Consider the following 20,447-nt stretch of genomic DNA (forward strand, 5'->3'; position numbering starts at 1 on the left):
CTTAACACCTTGTTCTCAGCTTCCTCCTGATCTCTCAGGCCTGATCTTGTTCATCTCATGAGACTTGCTCCAGAATTTCCATTTCCACTTGACTATTAGTGTGATCGTGCCTCATTTCCTTTTTTCTCATTTTTTTTTTTAAAGACAGTCTCACGTTTGCTGCACAAATGAACATACTTTACTTCTTCTCTTAAAACAAACAAAAAGTCTCAAAAAATCCTGCTAAGCCTGTTTAAGAAGCTTTTGTAAACTAAGTTAAGGCCAGTGACAAAAATACAGCAGAAGCCTAGTCATTAAAACTTGTTGAATACTCTTCTTGACTTCAGGATTAACAAAGCATTGGCCACTACAGAAGTGTCTTAGTCACAGTACACAAACAAAGCAACAGAACTTAATATACAAAAGAAATCTATGGAATTAAAATTTGAGTTATCTGGGCTTACACACAGCCAAAACATATTGAAGCCCCAAAATTTCAGCTTGGTCCTCACGAGTGATCTATTTTCATTTTAGCATACAGGAATATATTTATGAAGTCCATGAGGCACATAGTTGCAAGGAAAACCTTGAAATTCTACCCAATGGTAGAACTGTTGCATACTTCATTAGTATTCACACACCACACACACACATATATACGGAAAACAGGACTTCTTGTAATATATACAAAACTTTGATAAATTAAATGTTCCGTTCTACTACATTGAAATTTTATTCAGTAAGTGTTACCGTTAAGCCTCTTATTATACATAAGTATACCAAGTAAATTTTTTCCAATTTCAGAGACTTTGACTAGAAGGAATATTCAGGATGATCTAATCTGGCCTCCAATATATCATAGGCCATTATTTCTCAACAGAAAAAGAACTGCTCTGACAGTAATCATTACAAATTAGTTTAGAGCATACCCAAGGTCATCATAACTTGACTCTGCTAATACATGGAATTAAAGTTTGTTTCTAGATGGATTATTCACATTTTCTTGAAGAGAATATTGAATCACTCAAAATCTGATTTAAAAATAAGTCTTAGCTTTGAGGCACAGACATTCCAAAAGCTAAACGTTAAACTCTCCTTATGTTCTTTCACAGTATATTTTGAATTTTTACCCCTTAGAGAATCACCTTCTACTCTCAACTGTCCAAATGTCTAAGAAAAGGGAGAAAGGGGATAAAGAACATCAGTATAACCACTGCTACTTTAAAATTCTATGTAGTTGTGCTCAGAATAACCTCAGTAGAGAACATACTTCAAAAACCAGATGCATGCAAGTGCATTGCTATGCAGCTAAGTGTAGAAGTACCAATATCAGACATGCTCCATAGGTCCCAACTATAAAATATGGTTCACATTTCCAGTGTTTTAGTTGCTGATCCTAAATATGCAGGATCTGAGCTTGTTGGAAATTCTGATTCATTGTGTACATCTGCAATAAAAACAAGTTTTATAAAATGCCTTCAACAGTAGTATTCATCAGGGAGAAAAAAGCATGTTTGATTGGTATATACGTATTTCAAATGAGAAGAACCATCAGCTCAGGTTGTGGTGGGACATAAGAGGCCTGAATTTTCCTCATGTGGTATGCAAACCCTGTCACCAAGATGCATAACAAATATTCTTCTGGAAGACTATTTGGAGAGCTGAAAGTCAGCTCTCAGCTTCTAGATTTTTCACATCCTAAAGATTCTTGGTAGAGGAAATTTGAGGTGTATTTCTGTTTGGTTGTTTTTTTCCCCCCAAATATTACTGAAAGACTGAGTTTTTGGTATTTGAACAATTGTATGATTTAACACAATTTGTCCAATGTAAAAGTAAAATTCAGGGAAAACTGCCAATGAGGTAAGTGCAGAAAATTACCCGATGTGTTCATTCCAGCTGGCATTTTTAAAATAGAAAAAAAAAACACTTTTACCGGAAAAGAAAATTTCCATTCAGACTCAGAAGTGGCTGCAAGTCATAGAAGAACAGAAAAAACAAAGGCAAAGCCTGCCCATGCAAAAATGGTCTAGAAGAGGTAATTGCTACAGTAGAAAAAGTTCCTTTACTTTTTTGATATTTTAAAACTGCAAATACTTTCAACAGAGAAATTTTCCTCTCCACAAAAAGATCTACATATACAACAGTAAAGCAGATTAAACCTATTGAAAACCGATTATTTTTTAATTCTGTCTAAAATAACAGAACTTTTCTCTGAAAGAAAACCCATGAAATAGTTCCTCAGAAATCTAACTGAAATGCATAGTAAAGAATATGCTCAAAAAACTGTTTGTAAATTATTTTCGAGTGACCAAATCAATAAAATGTATTGAGAAAAAAAAAAAAATCAAAACCAGAAAAATCCAATAGGCTCATTGTCTGTGTTTTACAGAGAAGTACACTATGTCTATTTAAGATTATTCATTCGTGAAGAACATAGTCCTTAACTTTATCTGAAGTTGGGATTTCATACTACATACATGACAGTTTAAAGAAATCTCTACACTAGCTTCAATATCAGAGAGACTATCTGTGGATGGACAGTGTGGGTTGCAACAGTCACCTATAAAGTGAAACGACTATTCAGTGAGCATGTCTGATCTTAGGAAACTACCTAACCACTGTGGAACCTAATCCTACATGGATGAGCTATAACCATCAAGTTTATATTAATACTGTATTGCAGCACTGCTTTGCATGAAATAATGGGCCAAGGCCATTTGCATGAGGTTCAACAAGGCCAAGTGCCAGGTCCTGCATTTCAGTCACAACCACCCCAAGCAATACTACAGGCTTGAGGAAGAGCAGCAGGAAAGCTGCCCAGCAGAAAAGGACCTGGGGGTGCTGGTTGACAGCCAGCTTAACATGAGCCAGCAGTGAGCCCAGGTGGCCAAGAAGGCCAACAATACCCCGGTCTGTATCAGGAATAGCAGGAGTAGGGAGCTGATCGTGACCCTGTGCTCAGCACTGGTGAGGCCACAACTCGAGTACTGCATTCAGTTCTGGGCCCCTCACTACAAGAAGGACATTGAGGTGTTGGAGTGTGTCCAGAGAAGAGTCACCAAGCTGGTGAAGGGCTTAGAGGACAAGTTATATGAGGAGCAGCTGAAGCAACTGGGATTATTTAATTTGGAGAAGAGGAGGCCAAAGGGAGACCTCACTGCCCTCTAGAACTACCTCAAAAGAGAACGTAGGGAGGCGGGTGTTGGCCTCTTCTCCCAAGTGAATAATGACAGGACTGAAGGAAATGGCCTGAAGCTGTGGCAGGGGAGGTTTAGATTCAATATTAGGTAGAATTTCTGTACTGAAAGAATGGTCAAGCACTGGTATAGGCTGCGCAGGGAGGTGGTGGAGTCACCATTCTTAGATGTATTCAAGAAACATGTAGATGAGGAACTTCAGGGCATGCTCTAGTGGTTGAGATTGTTGGTTGTGTGTTGTGGAGTTTTTGGGGTGTGGTTTCGTGGAGTTTTGTGTTGTTTTTTTTTTGGTTACAGTCCCTGATCTTGGAGGTCCTTTCCAACCATGATTATTCTGTGATTCTGTGGATTCTACTAATCTAAATGTATCTCAAATTCATGTGTTTTTTTTGTTTTGGTTTGGTTTTTTTTAAGAGTGCAGAAGGACTATTGGAAAACCAGTTAAAGAAATGGACAGATATCATTCCACTTCAAAATGCCAGATCATAAAACACCTTATCAAATTCTTGTTTAATGCTTATCACTGTATGAAAGGGGAATTGTGAGTAGGAACAAATTTATATTAATTGACTTCATGAATTATCTAAAGAAAATGTTATCAATAGTAACGTGAAAAATTATTGCTAATTATATGCAATGAAATATCTTCTGGACATAATGATGCCCAGAAAAACATTTACTTCAAAAGAATAGAAGACTACTTCAAAAACATGCTATGTATGCAATCTCATCTAAGCGAGGCTTTCTGCAGTGTTCTTCTGTAAAACTTGATTAAATTCACACAATTAAAGTTTTAAACCTGACTTCCCATTGCAGTTTGCTTGCATCCTGAGAAGTTAAAATGTTCCACTACCAAATAAAAGCTAGCTTTCTGCTCTTTAACAATGACATTCTGATTAGGTTTTCAACAATAAAATATTCCATTTTTTCTGCACCTTATAAAGCCTTTTAAGGTATTGTTTTATCTGCAACTATCATTTTTAATTCTAGAGCTGTATCTAAGACTAGCCATTATGCTAATCATTTCAGTATTTGCAATATGCCTTCTGAACAAACTTCACTAATTGTGCCTAATTATTGCAGGCAACCAATCTTACTTTCTGCATGTGACCTCTATTTACCTAACAGTAGAAGCTCTGAAGTTCTAGTTGAATTACCATGCATTGCCAGATCCAGAGATGTTTTTTTTAAGATTTTTGTGTACATGCTTTAAAGCTGCTACACTAATTACTCCTTTTCACTTACTGTTGCACATTTTTGGCCAAATAAGTCTAGCATCAAACATTCAGCTTTCACTCCAGAATTAAGCTGTTCAAGTTTGTTGAACAGACCTTCCAACCTCATATGTAAAGCAACCAAGCCATTCCTTAATTTCTTTGAATAAATGAAATAAGAAGCATGTGTTACTGTAACAATTTTATACACCTTTTTGTCTACCGATGTATTTTTGCTTTTCAATTTTAAAATATTCTTCATCATTTGTACCAGGGGGAAACAAAAATGCACATGTATTGCCAAGTCTATCTTCTACACTCTCTTCCTTGTCTTACTCCTTGTTCTGCTTAGATATACAAACAATAGTGGCTTCTTAGAGAATCCTATCACAGATCAAAGGATTCCCACCCAAAAGAATGCATTCAGTTTTGTCTCTTTTCCTAAGACGTAAGCAATGCAATAAAATATCAAAAAACAGTGAAATAAAGACCCATAGCAACGGGCTCTTCACAAAGAGAAATGACATGCCACAGGATAGGGCAAGTGTTTTCCAAATTCATAGCTTCCATGTTATAGCTGATTATTTTTTAACCTCTACTGTAGCCACTATTAGTAAAGTGCAAGATTTAAGAGTCAAATAATTTAAAAGATCCTGAAACACCAAAAACCACTACACATCACCACACCAAAAAGACAACACTCCTTTTTCTTTAGTGTCATTAAGTTCATGGAACAAAACAAAGCTGCCTCCAAACAGCTGAAAAGATCCTGTTAATTTTGTTCACCTCACTTCTTCCCCACCAGATAAACGAGGGCATTATCACTGTTTAATACAAGTTTTAATTGAGTACTGTCACTCGTGGGAAGAAGAGTGCGGAACCACTACTTTCCATATCAAACAAAGCAGGTAATTAACAGCTATTCTGGCACAATCCCTTATCACCAAAATACACAACACTGTTCACTTCTCTCAATGCCAATGCATTGCTTCAACAAAGGAAAGCTGATGTTTCAGGGTCACATTCACTCCTTTAATACACAGGCATAAATTTACTGCTCAGTCAGACACCTATAATTAAACACAAGAAGAATAAAATTCTAATATCCAGACAGGCTTGCATATGAGTGGGATATTTCCCCCTGTAAAGATGATTGCCTTTCATTTTTCGGTTTCAAGTAGCTACAGTTCACTTAGTTTTGATTACATAGCAATTAGATATGCAAATACAAGAGATCTAAAAAAATGCTTTTTCAAATGTCAGATTGTAAGCAATCAAGCTTATTCTTCTCTCCTGTACACACAAGCTATTCATTAAATAGCTATTGTCTTAAAAACATTCCAACGGATTGTGCTTATCAGGGCTTTAGAAGCAAATATAGGAGTGCACATTACTGAGAACATGGCTCATCAGAGAATGAAAATGATCTTACAATTAATTTAATGTATACATGATAGTGGTTAAGTTTTAAGTGAACAACATATTCTTTGGGCCCTCTTACAACTACTGTTATTACCAATACCTAAATGCACTGCATGTTGACAAGTTATTAGTTTGCATATTTAGTGACATGTTGGTAATAAATTTCACTGCTAAAATTGCAGTATTATTGAATATAATTTTTTTCACTGTATATGGAATAAAGAAAGCCTTTAAAAGTGCATGGTTAGTATAATTTTGCAAAGAATAGCCATTTTGACCCTTTTTTTTTTTGAGGGCCCACAGATATGCACATAGATTAATTAGTTAAATAGATCAGAAGTGCAGACTTAAAATTTCATGCACCTAGATCATGTGAGTTTGGTTCTTTGTGGCATATTTCATGAGCCCTCTAGAAGCAGCACACAGTTTCAGAGATGCAAGCAGAGGTGAAGCAGCTCTGAAAGAGCCTGAAAAAGCAGAATTGCTGCAATATTAAATGGACTAGTCTATAAAATATTGTTACCTACAACTATGGTCTGCCATGGACAGTTAGAAAGCTTGCTCTTGCAAAACTCTAAAGAAGCAAGAACAAAATGGACAGGGTCAGCAGTTCGTCAATTCTTTCTCTCAATGATCACAAAATCACCTCCAAGGTAAAAGGAGGGGAAAAAAGATCCCTAAAAGCAAGCCTGTGTTTTGGTGACTCAGCTACAAGGAAATGTACACAAAGAAAGCAGCTGAAAGAGTTCTTTCCTAAGGCTTAGCTTTCAAGCCAGGTAACTGAAGTAAATAAAATGCTTTCCTAGTTGATTCCATGATTGCCAACCACCCTTCAGGATGTCTCTTGCAGAAACAGATCCTTTTTCAAGGTCAGGACATCAGTAAAAATAACAAGAGCTGCCTGATCTGGAGGTCTGTTTGAAAACCTGAAAAAAATCAGTTTAACTCTGAAGCCCAGCTGTATGCCCTGAAACGTTCTGGAAACTCAGATCCAAGGCAAAGCTGTAAAGGCTTTTTACAAGAACTGACATTTATGAGCTAACAGATGACTGTGTGTGACAAATTATTTGACATTTTGAGGGTCTTCAAATTTGCTTCATTTTTCTTCCTTTAAATGTTCAACTTGATTTTATCTTTCCCTCCTCTTGCAATAAAGAAGCCTTAATTTAGCCTGCCAGTAAGGTAAAACTCACTGCTTGTCAGTTTGCTGTTGTTGCCCATGCAATGTTTATATCCCTTCTGCTGCTTCTTCCCTAAGGGTCACAATAAACAACTGTTCGAGCAGCAAATGTAACCTATGCATTTGAACTCCTTGCCCACAGCCTGATGTAAAGAATGATACTGCTGACAGAAGAACCTAAATATTCCATCCCAGTGGTGCCCCTGCAAACACTCTTCCATCTATTATGTGGGTCTCCAAGAAAGACTCTAGAAGAATCCTTTATCTACTACTGTGAAAGGCCAGGATTTGAATAGCATACACAAAATGCCAGATCCTTGTCAGTTTCTGCATCTGGCAAGACTAGTGGTGCAGCATGATCCAGTAAAATTTGCTATACTTGATAGTCCAACTGGCAAATACAGCCAATTGAAGTTGATTTAATAGGAACACAAGTAACAGGCCAAATATGATTCATTTTAAACCATTACACTTTACCTGGTAGATTCTTCTACTTTAAGTCATGAAATATGTATTCAATCAGACTGCAAATAATAGGTCTGAAGACTGCAGTAACCAAGTAAAACCAGACTTCCTTAAGAGAACTGAAACACAATCAATAGGAAATGTGTTTTTCTCTTCAAAACATTTGTTTATTCAGGTGTATATAGAAGACACGGCAAATTCCAAGCATCTGATTTTTATTAAGAAATGGACAAACATGCTGGGTTTTTTTAAGGCAAGGTTAATTTTACAACTAAAGTAACTATTCCAAAAAGGTGCATTTTAAGTTAAACTGAACTTACAATTTAAAAGATTGGTTACTGAAAAATTCCACTTGTCAAGCTGCAAAAAAAAAAAAAGCTGGTAGTTACAATACCCTTGTCTCCTCACCAAATATTGACCAATTTAAAAGTTAACTTCAGGATTTCAAACCACATTAATAACTATGAAAGCCACAAAATGATAAAATTTTCTGGAAAAGAAAAAATGCTGAGAACTGGAAGACCATATCCATGCTTTGGATGGGATTTTGGGAACTGTTTCCAGAGCTTCAGACTGCAGAGGTGATATATGTACACCATGGAGACTGTATCAAGAAAAGGACAGGAGACTAAAAAGACCACTTTTCAGCTTTTCATTCATAACACTTGAGGTGTAATTTTGCTTGCTATCAAGTTTAAGATAAATTGCTATCAACAGTATTAAACAAATCCAATAAAGAAAATCAACACACAAAGTAATGAAAAAAAACACCACTCAAAGTAATTAAATAACCAAGACATCCAATTTCTTTATGCCTCCATGAAATGCTATCCTCACTGTAAACAGTCATACCAACTTTGTGCCACAACAAATGGTCAGAACAATAGGGAAAGACTGGGAAAAAAGTAACTTCACCAGACTTATTAACCACAGAAAAAAGTATCTTTGTAATTTCCACAGTAAGTATTATATCCAAATATGTAGGTTATATTCACTCACTGGTCACATACCAGATCAAGGTATTCAGTTAACAGGCTGTTCTTTGCTTTTGAAGAAAAATTCTGTCCATTTGTGCATAGAAAAACACTTATAGCATACTTGAAAAATTATGCATATATGTTAGGAATAAAAAGATTTTCAAGAATTCTAGGTGAGATACCAATTAACCTTAACCTTTACTTTTTACTCATTCCTCATGTGTCATCTACCAATTACCCACAGAAACCTCTAGGCAACGTTGGCATCTACTGTCCACATTTGTTCACATCCTCCACAACTCTTCAAAAGCTACTGCATTCAGAGTTCATGTTCCAGGATCTTCAAAGCAAGGAAATTGTTAAAATTTACTGATCACTCTGATTCTTAGGAAATATTTTTTATGGTATTTTTGCTGTTGGATTTTTTTCTTCCCTTTCAGATGGTCTTCTGTATATTAAATTATTTTAACTGTTAGTTAGAAGCATAAGTCTGACATTGATATTCTTATGCCTCACATTACCTTCCTTGCTTGAATTAGCCAAGTCCCCTAGTTGCAACACTGTATTAACTCCAGTGTTTATATAATTGGCTACCTTGATGCAAATAAAGAAGTGCTGCCAGAAAACAAAAGTCAGTTTAGTTCACCTTCATAGCATCTCATCATATTTTCAGAGGCATGAAGAACCATGGAAATTAACCCTCCTTTTACGATAATGATTTAAAAAGCACATGACCATTCAGAAGGAGGTCAGCAAGAACCAAGCTGGAAAAAGACAGCCAGAGAGTAACTCTCTTGAGAACTAAGAGGAACCGTATGTCAAAGAAAGGAAAATTAATATAACTTACAAAACAAGAGAGACATTAATGAAAAAGGACCCCCCCAAAAAAAACCTGACTTATTTCAAAACAAAATGAATAGAAACATTGAGAGATTCATGATCCTGCAAAGACTGAAATAAAAAAAATCTCTCATAGCTCTTTCTGTGAAATAGAACTGCTCTGTACATTACTTTGGATGGCTCTTTACACTACTGTGCATTGCCCAGAAATATTACTTTTTCACACATTAAAACATCCCAGTGCTTCCCAGCAACTCTGAGGCAAATTCATGACACTCTTGTACCAGCTGCATACCTCCTCCCTGTACTCATTTCATCCATTCTCATCAATTCTAGAACATCTAATGAAACGAACCAAGAATTTTATATTCCCATTGTTTCCTTAGAGCCAGAGTCTTGCTTTTACTTCAGCTGTCAATTACTCCATTCTGTCAGCCACATGTGAGCTACTCCCCGAATGAAGTAACTCTTCTGCAGATTTTACTTTCAACACTCAAAACCAGCCTAACATTTCCTTAATTTCAGACTACTAAGGTTAGAGAATAAGATTTTGCTTGTCTTCTAGTAAAATAGTATTGAATTTATTTATGATCCAAATGACATTCAAGAATCACTCATAACAACAAAGTCATCAAGGAAGCATGAATACTGATTGTTGTGTGTGTGTTTTATAGCAAATTTGTGGCACTTAACAATCAAGTCAGATAATTTACACAGAATGCCAGATTCTATTCAGTTATACAGTCTCAAATTAAGTTCAGTACAGGCCATTACTAAGTACCTACGTAAAAGAGTTACCAGTGATAACATCCATTTTAATTCAAGTCTTAGGAAGACAAAAAGAGTCTATCACTCTCAATAAAATTGCTAAATATTACTCTAAGAAGCCATATCTTCTTGGTAAACAACAACCTGCATACTGCTTGCTGGCAGCTCTCCAAAAGCATATCAAGTACCAAGAGCTGCCAAGAACTGTCACTTACTTGGGGAACACATAAGCATGCTGATTGCCTCACTGAATTGACATGTTCGGCCTCCATTTCTGCATTTAAGTAGACTCAGTCTTCATTGCAGGGAAATTTCTGTGAGCCTCAAACCAAGTAAGGTCTTTCCCACACAGAAATCCAAGCACAGTTTCAAAGTAAACACCTCAAAAAGCAACCCCTAACACAAACTACTTCTGGTAAGCAAGTATATACTATCACAACATTAATTCTTAACAAAGTTCCAAAAAAGCCATTCACATACCAAACATGAAAATACCCCTGAAGGGCAGCCCAATAAGTTATGATTATAGCCTAGAAAAATCTAGAATCTAGAAAGTTTAAAAGGTGCTGACAAATGAGTATGGTGGTGAAGTCTGCAAAACCACTAGGCTTTAGCTCCTTTTCACATTACATAGGAAAATGTGTCTTAATAGGATTATAATCTGCCCGAAGCTGCAACTTCATGTTGAGCCTATGCAAAAAATATATCCAGTATATACTGGACGTATTCAATATGTAGCCAATGAAATGAAAAGGTATGTATGAAACAAAAGATGCACTGCATCAGATACCTATCAGTAACACTTTCTGAGAGACTAATATTGCTCTGCAGTAATTCTTAAGGCCCTCAAGCACCTACATTTTTTCTGTCTTCAAAAAAAAAAATCATTCTGTACTTGAAAGTTAAAGGGTTTCTCAGACTGTCAAGTGAAAAGACTTCTCCAATAATTAACTTTAAATAAGTGTTTGTCAAAAGTTATATAAAACTTTAGGAAAACATTTTCTTGTAAAATTCACATTCCTATACGTAACTAAGCTAACACTGTCTACACTGTATTGTCCACTACTGTCAATGTGAACTGAACATTTTTTACTTAGAGATGTATGCAAGTAAAATTACAAAGATGATACTTTAGAGACTCTGGACTACAAAAACCCCATAAAGAGACTTAGAAGGAGTCAATCTTCTGTCAGGAGTAGCATGTGTTACTTCAAAATTGCTGCCTTTTGAATTTTCTGAAGCATCATTTCTACTAGTCAGCCTTTAGCATTTAATTATGTAATGAAATCATTAACTTCCTGAAAGGATTTTTTTTTCTCTGCTGATTTTTTCTTTTTTATACTATTAGCTAATAGTGTAAACTCTTCTCTCTCCAGAGAGTCTCTGCTCTCAGACTATCAGGATTTAGCTCAAGAGACTTCTGTTTTGTGGGTAAAAAGAAAAAAAGAAAAAAAGCCATCCTACAGCAGTTCTCTAATAAATAATAATAATAACAATAAAAACCAGATTTACAACTCCTCTTGCATTCAAAGTGGTTACAAATCCAATAAAAGTTTTTAAATCAGAATAGAAAAGCCTATTTTCTGAAGTACTCTACTAAAAAAAATATTAGCTTACAAGTAACCAAAATTATTTTTATTACATCTTATGTTTTACAATTAACCTCTAGAAAGGCAAAGTATATTCTTAAACAGGCTTGGATTCTAATCTAGAGGATTTTTCTTCACCACACAGCTGCATACAAATTATTGTACAGCTTAATATGGTACACTCTTCACTGTGTATTACAACAGCAGTTGAGATATAATGAATATGTAAGTTCAGTAGTACCTTTAATGGGAATAAGACTTTTTTGTCTAAAGAACAGAAGACTAATTACTACAATGGTCAAAAATGAAGTATGAAGAAAGGCTCCCAGTTTTGATGAATCAGTTTGAGAAATCAAAATTGCAGTAGATTCAGGAACTTACTGTAAAGGTAACATGTCAGTCTTAGCTGAGGAGCCTGCTCCTACAGTGACTTTTAATGCCTGGTCAGAGAAGTGAATAGCAACTACAATGTAACCATCAAATTACAGTCCTTGAACAGACAAGTTGCAGCTTTCATGTGCAACAGAAGTTACCAAAACACAATCCCTGACGTTTAACCTGGTGAATTGCCACTTCACACTGCCTCAGTCAACAAGATTCCACTAAGTCGATGTCAACTAACTTTAACAAATAATACACTTAATCATGGATATGGCTAGTTCTAAATGTAAAAATAAGCAATCAGGCCTCCAGAAACTCCACTTGCATTGATAGAAAGGGATTTATAATTATAATTATCATTTATTATTATTTTAAAAGGACTAATTCTATTAACGTATTATGCATTTGGACCTGCTTTTCACTTTCATGTGCTGATGTCCCCCATCACTTAATTTTATTTTTTTATTCTGTTACTCTTAATGGTACTGACAAATACTCAAAAACTCACTTTTGCAACTACTTATAGAATTTTAGGGTTTTTTGTCATTCAAAACCATGACCATGATTTCTCAACACAGATATATGAAACTGTCAATGCTTGTGTGTGGAGGCAAATTTCAGAGGAAACAGCAGGCCTGAGCCATGCAATTTATTCCCAAAAGGCAAGAATAATGATGGCTGACCAACATTTAATTCTCAACACAAGAACTTGACCATTTGCTACCATATGCTAAGTATATCCATTTCAACATGTGTCAGCACCATAGTTTTATTATTTGTTCACACATAGTACTTTTCACAGAATGTAGAAGTTGAGCGTAATAGGGCTTTTTTAACACACCGCTGTCCTGGTTTGATCTTGGCTTGTCAAACCATGACAACCACAAAGTACATATTACTTAACATCAGTAACTTCACTTTGTAAGCTAAACTAAATGTTTGTTAAGACCTTCCATTGGAAATCAAAGTGTATCTGATGGTATTTAGGAGACTGAATAGTATTATATTAGATATATAATACTTCAATTCTATGCAGCATGTAAATGATGCCTGCCTTTCTCTTTGAAATAATCTGTTTAAAGAAAATAATTCTGTGTGCTATAATAAGATGCTTCCTCATGTAAGAAAAACAAACCATGCCATCTCCTTACACACTGTTCTAGAGAAGATTCTTAACTAAAGGTAGGAAGATTTGGGGAAAAAACACGTCGTTGACCAACTCTGCCACAAGCCAGCAGCCTGATGCCTTTAAGGATGCGTACCCCCCTAAGTGAGTTAATGGCAGTCAATGTGTTCAAGAGCACAGAGCTGAGTCCCCATGGGTGTGTCAATGTCTGTTTTATGGAATTCATGTCAGACTAGAGAGATGACAAAAACCAATGTTTTACTTATCCACCATTGAACTGTCTCCCTTTTTATTAAGCAGTATTGTTTGATTGGTTTGAAAACTGGTAAGTTTTCCTCACAACCTAATGAGATGTGCATTCAGACTAAGCAAAAAAATGCCTTGGTCTTAATAAAGTCACACATTCATTAGCTTTTGATGAACGTCTGCAGCCCCTCTCCCCTCCTCAATAATCTCCTTCAAGTACCTTCAGGCTCTAATCACAATATTCTCAGTAATTAAGGTTTTGATTTTAAATTTGTCTAAAGCTGCCTAGAAAGATGTTCTGATTACCAGCTGAGCCTCAGACATAAACAATTTGAGGATTTCCCTTGCTTTCTGGGGAAAATCTATCCACAAGTTTCAAGATTTTATGCTAGTTCAAGTGATTTGGCAATTTGACAGAGATTTCTAATTCATTACTTCTGTTTGTAGGCTCACACAGAGGAGTAAAATTTCCCACACCAAACCCAGATGTATTATTTTCTAGCATGTCAGTATATGTACTGTCTGTTGGATTCTGCAACCACTAGCAAGGTAGGAAACCAAGATGGACAGTTTGCTCTACAAGATGGCATTCAGTACCATGTAGCTGTCACATTACAGATTGACACTGGTTGAGTAATTACCTCCTTCCCACATCCAATAATGTTTCTTTTATAACTAGCACTAGGTCATCAGGCTTGTGGATATGAAATAATGTACAAAATATAGACACAAATTAGCTTGCATTTCTTATCTCCTCCAAATGTCAAAGCAATTCATTAAAAAAATGGAAAAAACCTTCAATACTCACTTTTCTAAATAATCTTGATCCTAGATGAAAGGGTTTTAAAAAACAATATAACCTGACATTCTATAAGAGAATACTATTACTTCTGTTTTTTGTACTTCAAGATGCATTAGCATTTTGAAGCAGAACCTGCAAAGAGATGTTCCTTGAGAAAATAAAAGGTGGTCATCATTAAAAGGCAGTGACTGCTGAGGTAGTAGGTCATCTTGCACTGCAAGGCTAAGGAGTTAATCTGTAAGTATAATTAATCAGGAAAAGACACGAGCCAATAGCAAGAAAATTACTTGCTCCCCAAACTGAAAAATGTCACTCATTCTTACTTCAGTCTGTTTGTGATCATCAGCTAAATACAGCTTCCAAAACTTTTTTTTTTTTTAGGAGAAACATCTTAAGAGATGCATCCCAAACTGCATCATAATCAATGATTATTAAATTCCTCCTTTGCAGTAACAGTGGTATAGCAATAAAAAGTCCAGTCTGAAAAAAGCAGAACTACTGACTAATACTTATCACCTCAGGAGAGCAAAAGAGCTATAGAAAAATTAGGCATGGATAGCATGAAACAGGTTTTATCAACACTAGTTTGCAATCAATATGATACTATTTGGTATTCAAATATATTTATTATTATATCATTCACATCTGTTAAACTATTTAACATTCAACATTAACCACAGTATTATCTTATGAAATCATCAATGGTCAAGTACTCTCTGCTCCAAAAATATCAGACTACTTAGAAGAGATAATGGACACTAAAGTGCTGACTGGATCAGTTTTTAATGTGCACAAAGCTCTAGCTGATCTGGCATACAGAACTTGTCCTTGTTGAAGACAGCTTGCCTTTTCTTACTAAACTCCAGAAAAACCTGGTGACTCATACTCAGAAGGTCTCAGTTTCTCTAATTTTTTTCCTCAAACTCCAGTAACTCACACTGCCTATTCTCCTTTGAATGGCTACCAAAAAAAGAAAACTGGGGAGAATGGGGGCAATCAGTCCCAAAATAACACTTCCCAAGGCAGTAAACCTGCTCATGAAATAGTCCCCACAGGAGGGGAGAGGTTCTGAAGCACAGTGGTGGGAAGTCATAGGCACCTAGCAAAAGATCGTCTGGACATGGTCACAGGTAACCTGTTTTAGATGACCCTGTTTGAGGAGGGGTGTTAGACAACAGAACCTCCTGAGGTGCCTTCCAATGTCCACCATTCTGTGATTCTGTAACAGACATTTCACAAACTCCAAGACCAACATGAATGTTGAACAGACAGGTCAGAAGATGTGGTAGTGACCAAAAAGACTGCAGAGATTGTGTTTATCCCAACAGGCAGCTGAGAGTAACAAGAGAGATGGTACATGAACATAAACATCATCAGCCACTGTAGTACAAGTACTCACCCTGCTGACAACATAGAAACAACACTTTTGGTAGCTGGACATATCTTTCAGCTGAATGAACTTTTAAGTACTCACTTCTTTCTACGGTATAAGTACTTCTCTTCAAAATTGATAGTTTGAGAATTCATTAATTGCAAACTAAATTTTAGTATATTCCACATAGTGAAGATTTACTTTGTTACACATGCAACAAAATGTCTTAATGTCTAATTAATCTACCAGCTAAAAGGTGGTGGTTTTCATGAGTAGATCAAATACTCTTATTAAAACTAAGCCAAGTTTGCAAACTCTTGAAGGGAGGCAGTGTGTTCACTAAACCTGCCCCAGCACATATTTTTTTAAGCAATACAATAAGAATATGTAAGAATTTGGCTGCTATTAATAGCCACACATAAAGCTAAGTACTTAAGATGGTTGACATATTGGCAACCATACACTCTGCTTCAAAATATAGCAACAATACCCACACAATTTGGTATGTGGGGTGAAGCATGCTGAAATTTCTATACTCAGAAATTTTAATTCCTACCATCCCCCCAGTTATAAGAACTCTGTGTGAAAAATCCTGTATACAGTTATCAATTCTACAAGTTCTATTTGCCCGTGTACAGTTTAAAGCCTCCTAACAGCAGCACTCGTTTATATGCTAAATGTCAAGATGACACTGAAGATGGCTCTAACCTGAAAAGTGCAATTACCTTATTTATATGGACAGAGCATGTATATTACAGTACAGGGCAAGGAACAGCCCTAATTAACTGCAGCACCACCTGACTGCAAAACTGTCCCGGTTTAAGCCAGGATGAAGCCACTTTTCCTTTTGCTGATTTTTTTTCCTTTAGTAAGCTTTCTTTAAACTAGCAAAGTGTTTCAGCTAAGAATGATAACAAGTGCTGGAATGTTCATGTTACTGCCAGGACTCCAAGGTCACGTCTTTGCTCTGCTGGCTCAGACACTATGGGGAGATCTATGACCCCCCTGGTAAGAGGCTGATTTAGACAGACAGCAAAACTGGCCAGAGATATTCCATTCCATATATCTACGTAAGCTCAGAGGAAAGTCAGAGATCACAGAAGACAACTTCCTTCCTGCTTCTTCTTCCCTTCTCTTCCCTCCATGGCCGGTGTCCAGAGAGGACTCCGTCCATCCATCAGGGTCGACCCCCAGGCTCGAGCTCTCCTGACCCTCATCACTCTGTGTTTAATTAAAGCTGTCTAGTTCAGTTTTCAATCCAGAGCGTCTCTCTCCTCATTCTCTCTCTCCCTCCCTACCTGGGTGGGAGTGGATCAAGAGCATTGTTGTCAATCCTGAGTCAAACAGTGACAAAAACAAATCCAGAAACAGTGAATCTTGGTTCACTTGGACAGAATTCACTGCCAGAGACACATTAGATATTTTTTCCAATCCATACCACTTGCACAAATCACTACTTTGGTGTTTCAGTACAAGACAGTTATTAAGAACACCCGTCAGGTTAACGGCTCTTCCTTAGAAAAATACATTTAACTTTAATTTTTACCTTTAACTTGTGAATCATTACACAGTTAGAAGTTAGTTATTATTGAATAATACTGTATAATTGCTAATTAGACTCCCAATTGCACCATTACGGAGAATACACATTTAACATTTTTAGGTCAGGCTATGTAATTTACTAAGTCTGTAAAAACACTTAATAATGAAAAAGCACATAGTAAGAACACAACAAATAAGAGAGACATGAGCTTACCCTTCAGTTAGGAAATAAAACTATGCATCTGAAACTACACTACCTTTCAAGAGCTTACCTTCTTTTTGTCCCTCATTGAGCCCTTCCCTCGGACCATTATCTTGCATCCTGTTTCTGCCTCAAGCTGTTTAGCTGTTAGTCCTCTGGGCCCAAGGATTCTTCCAACAAAGTTAAACTGGTGGGAAAAATAAAATATTATTTCTATAAAAGCAAAGAAACAAAATAAATTTTAACAAGATGTATTTCTGTCTCTAAGATGTCAAGTGCTTACCAATTTAGAACAATACAATAAGTATCTAAGTTTAAAGAATGAGGTAAGTACTATTTTCATACAATAGATACCTATGTGACTCCTACATTGAGGGGTACAAGTTTCAGGTGGAAATAGTTTTTAAAGTTTAACATCTGGTAGTCCAGGACCCTGGTAGTCCTACTTTCCTCTTCATTAAGTCACATGAGCTCTTACAGAAACTACAAACCACCCTCCCTCACCACTAACATCATAAGACATGCTCACTGGTAGGCCAACAATGTGCATCACACCATGGAAACAGGTTCTGGTTGTGTGACCAGACGAACACAACTTCCACATGGTGGGAGGACTGACTGGGTGGAGGACTGACTGGGTGCCAGGTGTACATCCAGTCCCCTATTGGCATGGGGCCTTCAAGAAAGGCCCCTAGGCCTACTGTTCATTTGCTCCCTGCCTACAGCTAAGGAATCTGCAGATAATCTTCACCCTTCAGTGCTGTTCTGTTGAGCTTCATCTAGCCAGCATACTGCTGACTGGTCACCCATATCTACAGAAACTCTTCTTTCTTTACTTTATTTACCCATTTTTTGCCACATATATATATAAAATATATGTGTATATATACAGACATGTGACAAAAGCACATCATTTTTTGTATGTTTTATGCTTTACTCAGTTACGCATACAAATAGAGTAAGTACTTCATGTTTAGTTGGCTAACTTTAATATCAGCAGACAAGCCCTTGCCTATACCTAGCACACCAATACCACCATTTAGCCCCATACAACATTATTTCCTAGTTATTTTCTAGGATTTTTTTCCATGTCATTATTTTCAATCACACATTCTGGAAATTATGACATATTTTAAATAGCACTAAGTGAAGGTAGCATGTTCTTCATAGAGCAGCTCTTTGCAACTACTAAAGTGCAAAGATTCATCACCAGGCTCAAAGGATGCATAAACCTAAAAATTTCAGACTAAAGATTGAATTCAAAAGAGATATTAAGAGAACAGAAACTCTGCAATAAAGACAGAAGTCTAGATAATTTAGATAAATAAAATACACAAAAAATATGAATCCTGATAAACGAAACTATTCAATGGAATTATAATGAAAGTGTTGGCTTTCACTTCCTCACCTAATTAAAAATGGGCTTCAGTACAACTCAACATCGTTAAAATCCTTACAAAACTGCAAAGACCAGGAATTACTTAGGAGTCAGCAGAAATTATGAACACAAGCAAAGTGAAGTTTTTTAACAACAGCTTAACTGCTGATATGTAAGATACACTTCCCCACTTATTTAGTAAAAACAGATGTATTGTGAAGTCTAAATCAACTGTTGAGGGAAAAAAAAATAAAGCTTAAAGGCACTTGTGAATGCATACACAAACTGAATCATAGCAATTTAAGGAAGATTCACTAAGATTGGATAAAGCAATGCACCAGCTAAAAGTGATAAAGTTCAGCCTTGAAATATTATAAAAAAACCTGCATTTGTAACACATTTCATGCGTAGTATCAAAATCATACCACTATCTTACATAAACAGCATCTTACTTGCCTTTCTCCACAATCAAACCTCCTACACACTAAATCTTCAAATATTTATCTCATTCCACCAGCAAAACTAAAATATTGCAGACCTAACTTTAAACCACTCAACTTTAAACCACACAAGGTGACTGTCATTACATTCTTCATCTCCCAAGAAGAAAAAAGCAGACGAATATTTTAACTTGGATCATGATTAAAAGAATAATCAAATTCTAAAATAAGATAATTTGGATTAAAAATTTAAGCAGAACAATTTATTATCCTAAGAAAAAAAATGCAGTAATGTGTATTACTCTTGAGCTTGCAACTATATTAACGTTGTATTAGCACAATTTAGAATTGTGGCTTGTAGTTGAGAAATTGCTGACTTAAACTGCAACACATTCTTTTAAACGTTATGCCAGCTTCTTTTCCAGCAACTGCCAGAATACTCTGCTTCTACAGATCCTTTATAAATTGTTCCAAGGTAGCTAAATTCCCTGTCTTTTCTTTACAAACCGTATGCATTAGCACCTTGAACTTTTTTGGATTGGCATTCTTTCTAAAACTCTATTTTTGTACTTCTCTTCAGCCCTGCACTTTGTTCATTTCTTAAAGTAAGATGCCTGGACAAGGTAATACTTGAACTGAGTACCCAACGAGGTTATTCCTATTAACACATTCCAGCTTTTTTCTTCCTTCCCCAAACGCTCAGTTCTTACATTTGGTTCAACATTTGTTGATCTCCATTACTCTTCTCCATTACTTTTCCTTGCCAGTTTTCCACAGATCTGTATACATATGTAACTTTTATGCCCCCTCCCCTACCCCCCAACAACATATCACTCTACATTTATGTAAGGAATTCCACATTCTTGACTTCAGGCACAGTAATCTCAAGACGGTTTTGAATTGTGAGATCGCAGCAGACCACAACTCAGGAACACAGAGTAGACTAAGCCTTCTAGTGGGACAGCCTCAGAAGTTTTATCAGAATCCAGCCAAAGCTAGGAATATTTCCCTCTAATGTCTTACTGCTTTTCTCACTCTGCATTTGTCTAATCCTGTAGGATTCAACTTATCCTCGGTGAATTACTGTATAATAAACAGCAGTGGTTCACAAATCAGTTTTACCAATGTAAGACTACACTACTTTGGATGTATCAAACCTCACAAGATGGAATTAGAGAATATGTTAAATGTTAAGCAGAAGATACCCACACTAAGCTTGTTTCTACAACAATACAGAAAAAAAATAAAATACTTCATTTTCCTTTGTGAAATTAGTCTCTCCTTTCCCAACAATTAATGCATCTCTATACTTAAGATTTTATTTAAC

The 20,447-nt window shown here is 36.1% G+C and overlaps 1 protein-coding gene across 9 annotated transcripts in view; it reads right to left on the reverse strand.

The window, feature by feature from the left end:
• QKI (QKI, KH domain containing RNA binding) overlaps positions 1–20,447 on the reverse strand; it is a 153,452-nt gene that overhangs the window by 75,348 nt on the left and 57,657 nt on the right. For all 9 annotated transcript variants that reach the window (XM_051616228.1, XM_051616227.1, XM_051616229.1 and 6 more), the window contains exon 3: positions 17,373–17,489. In XM_051616228.1, coding sequence (XP_051472188.1) covers positions 17,373–17,489 — 117 coding nt within the window. The remainder of the gene's footprint in view (positions 1–17,372; positions 17,490–20,447) is intronic.

This window comes from Apus apus, chromosome 3, assembly GCF_020740795.1.
Source record: "Apus apus isolate bApuApu2 chromosome 3, bApuApu2.pri.cur, whole genome shotgun sequence".
NCBI classification, from domain to species: Eukaryota; Metazoa; Chordata; class Aves; order Apodiformes; family Apodidae; genus Apus; species Apus apus.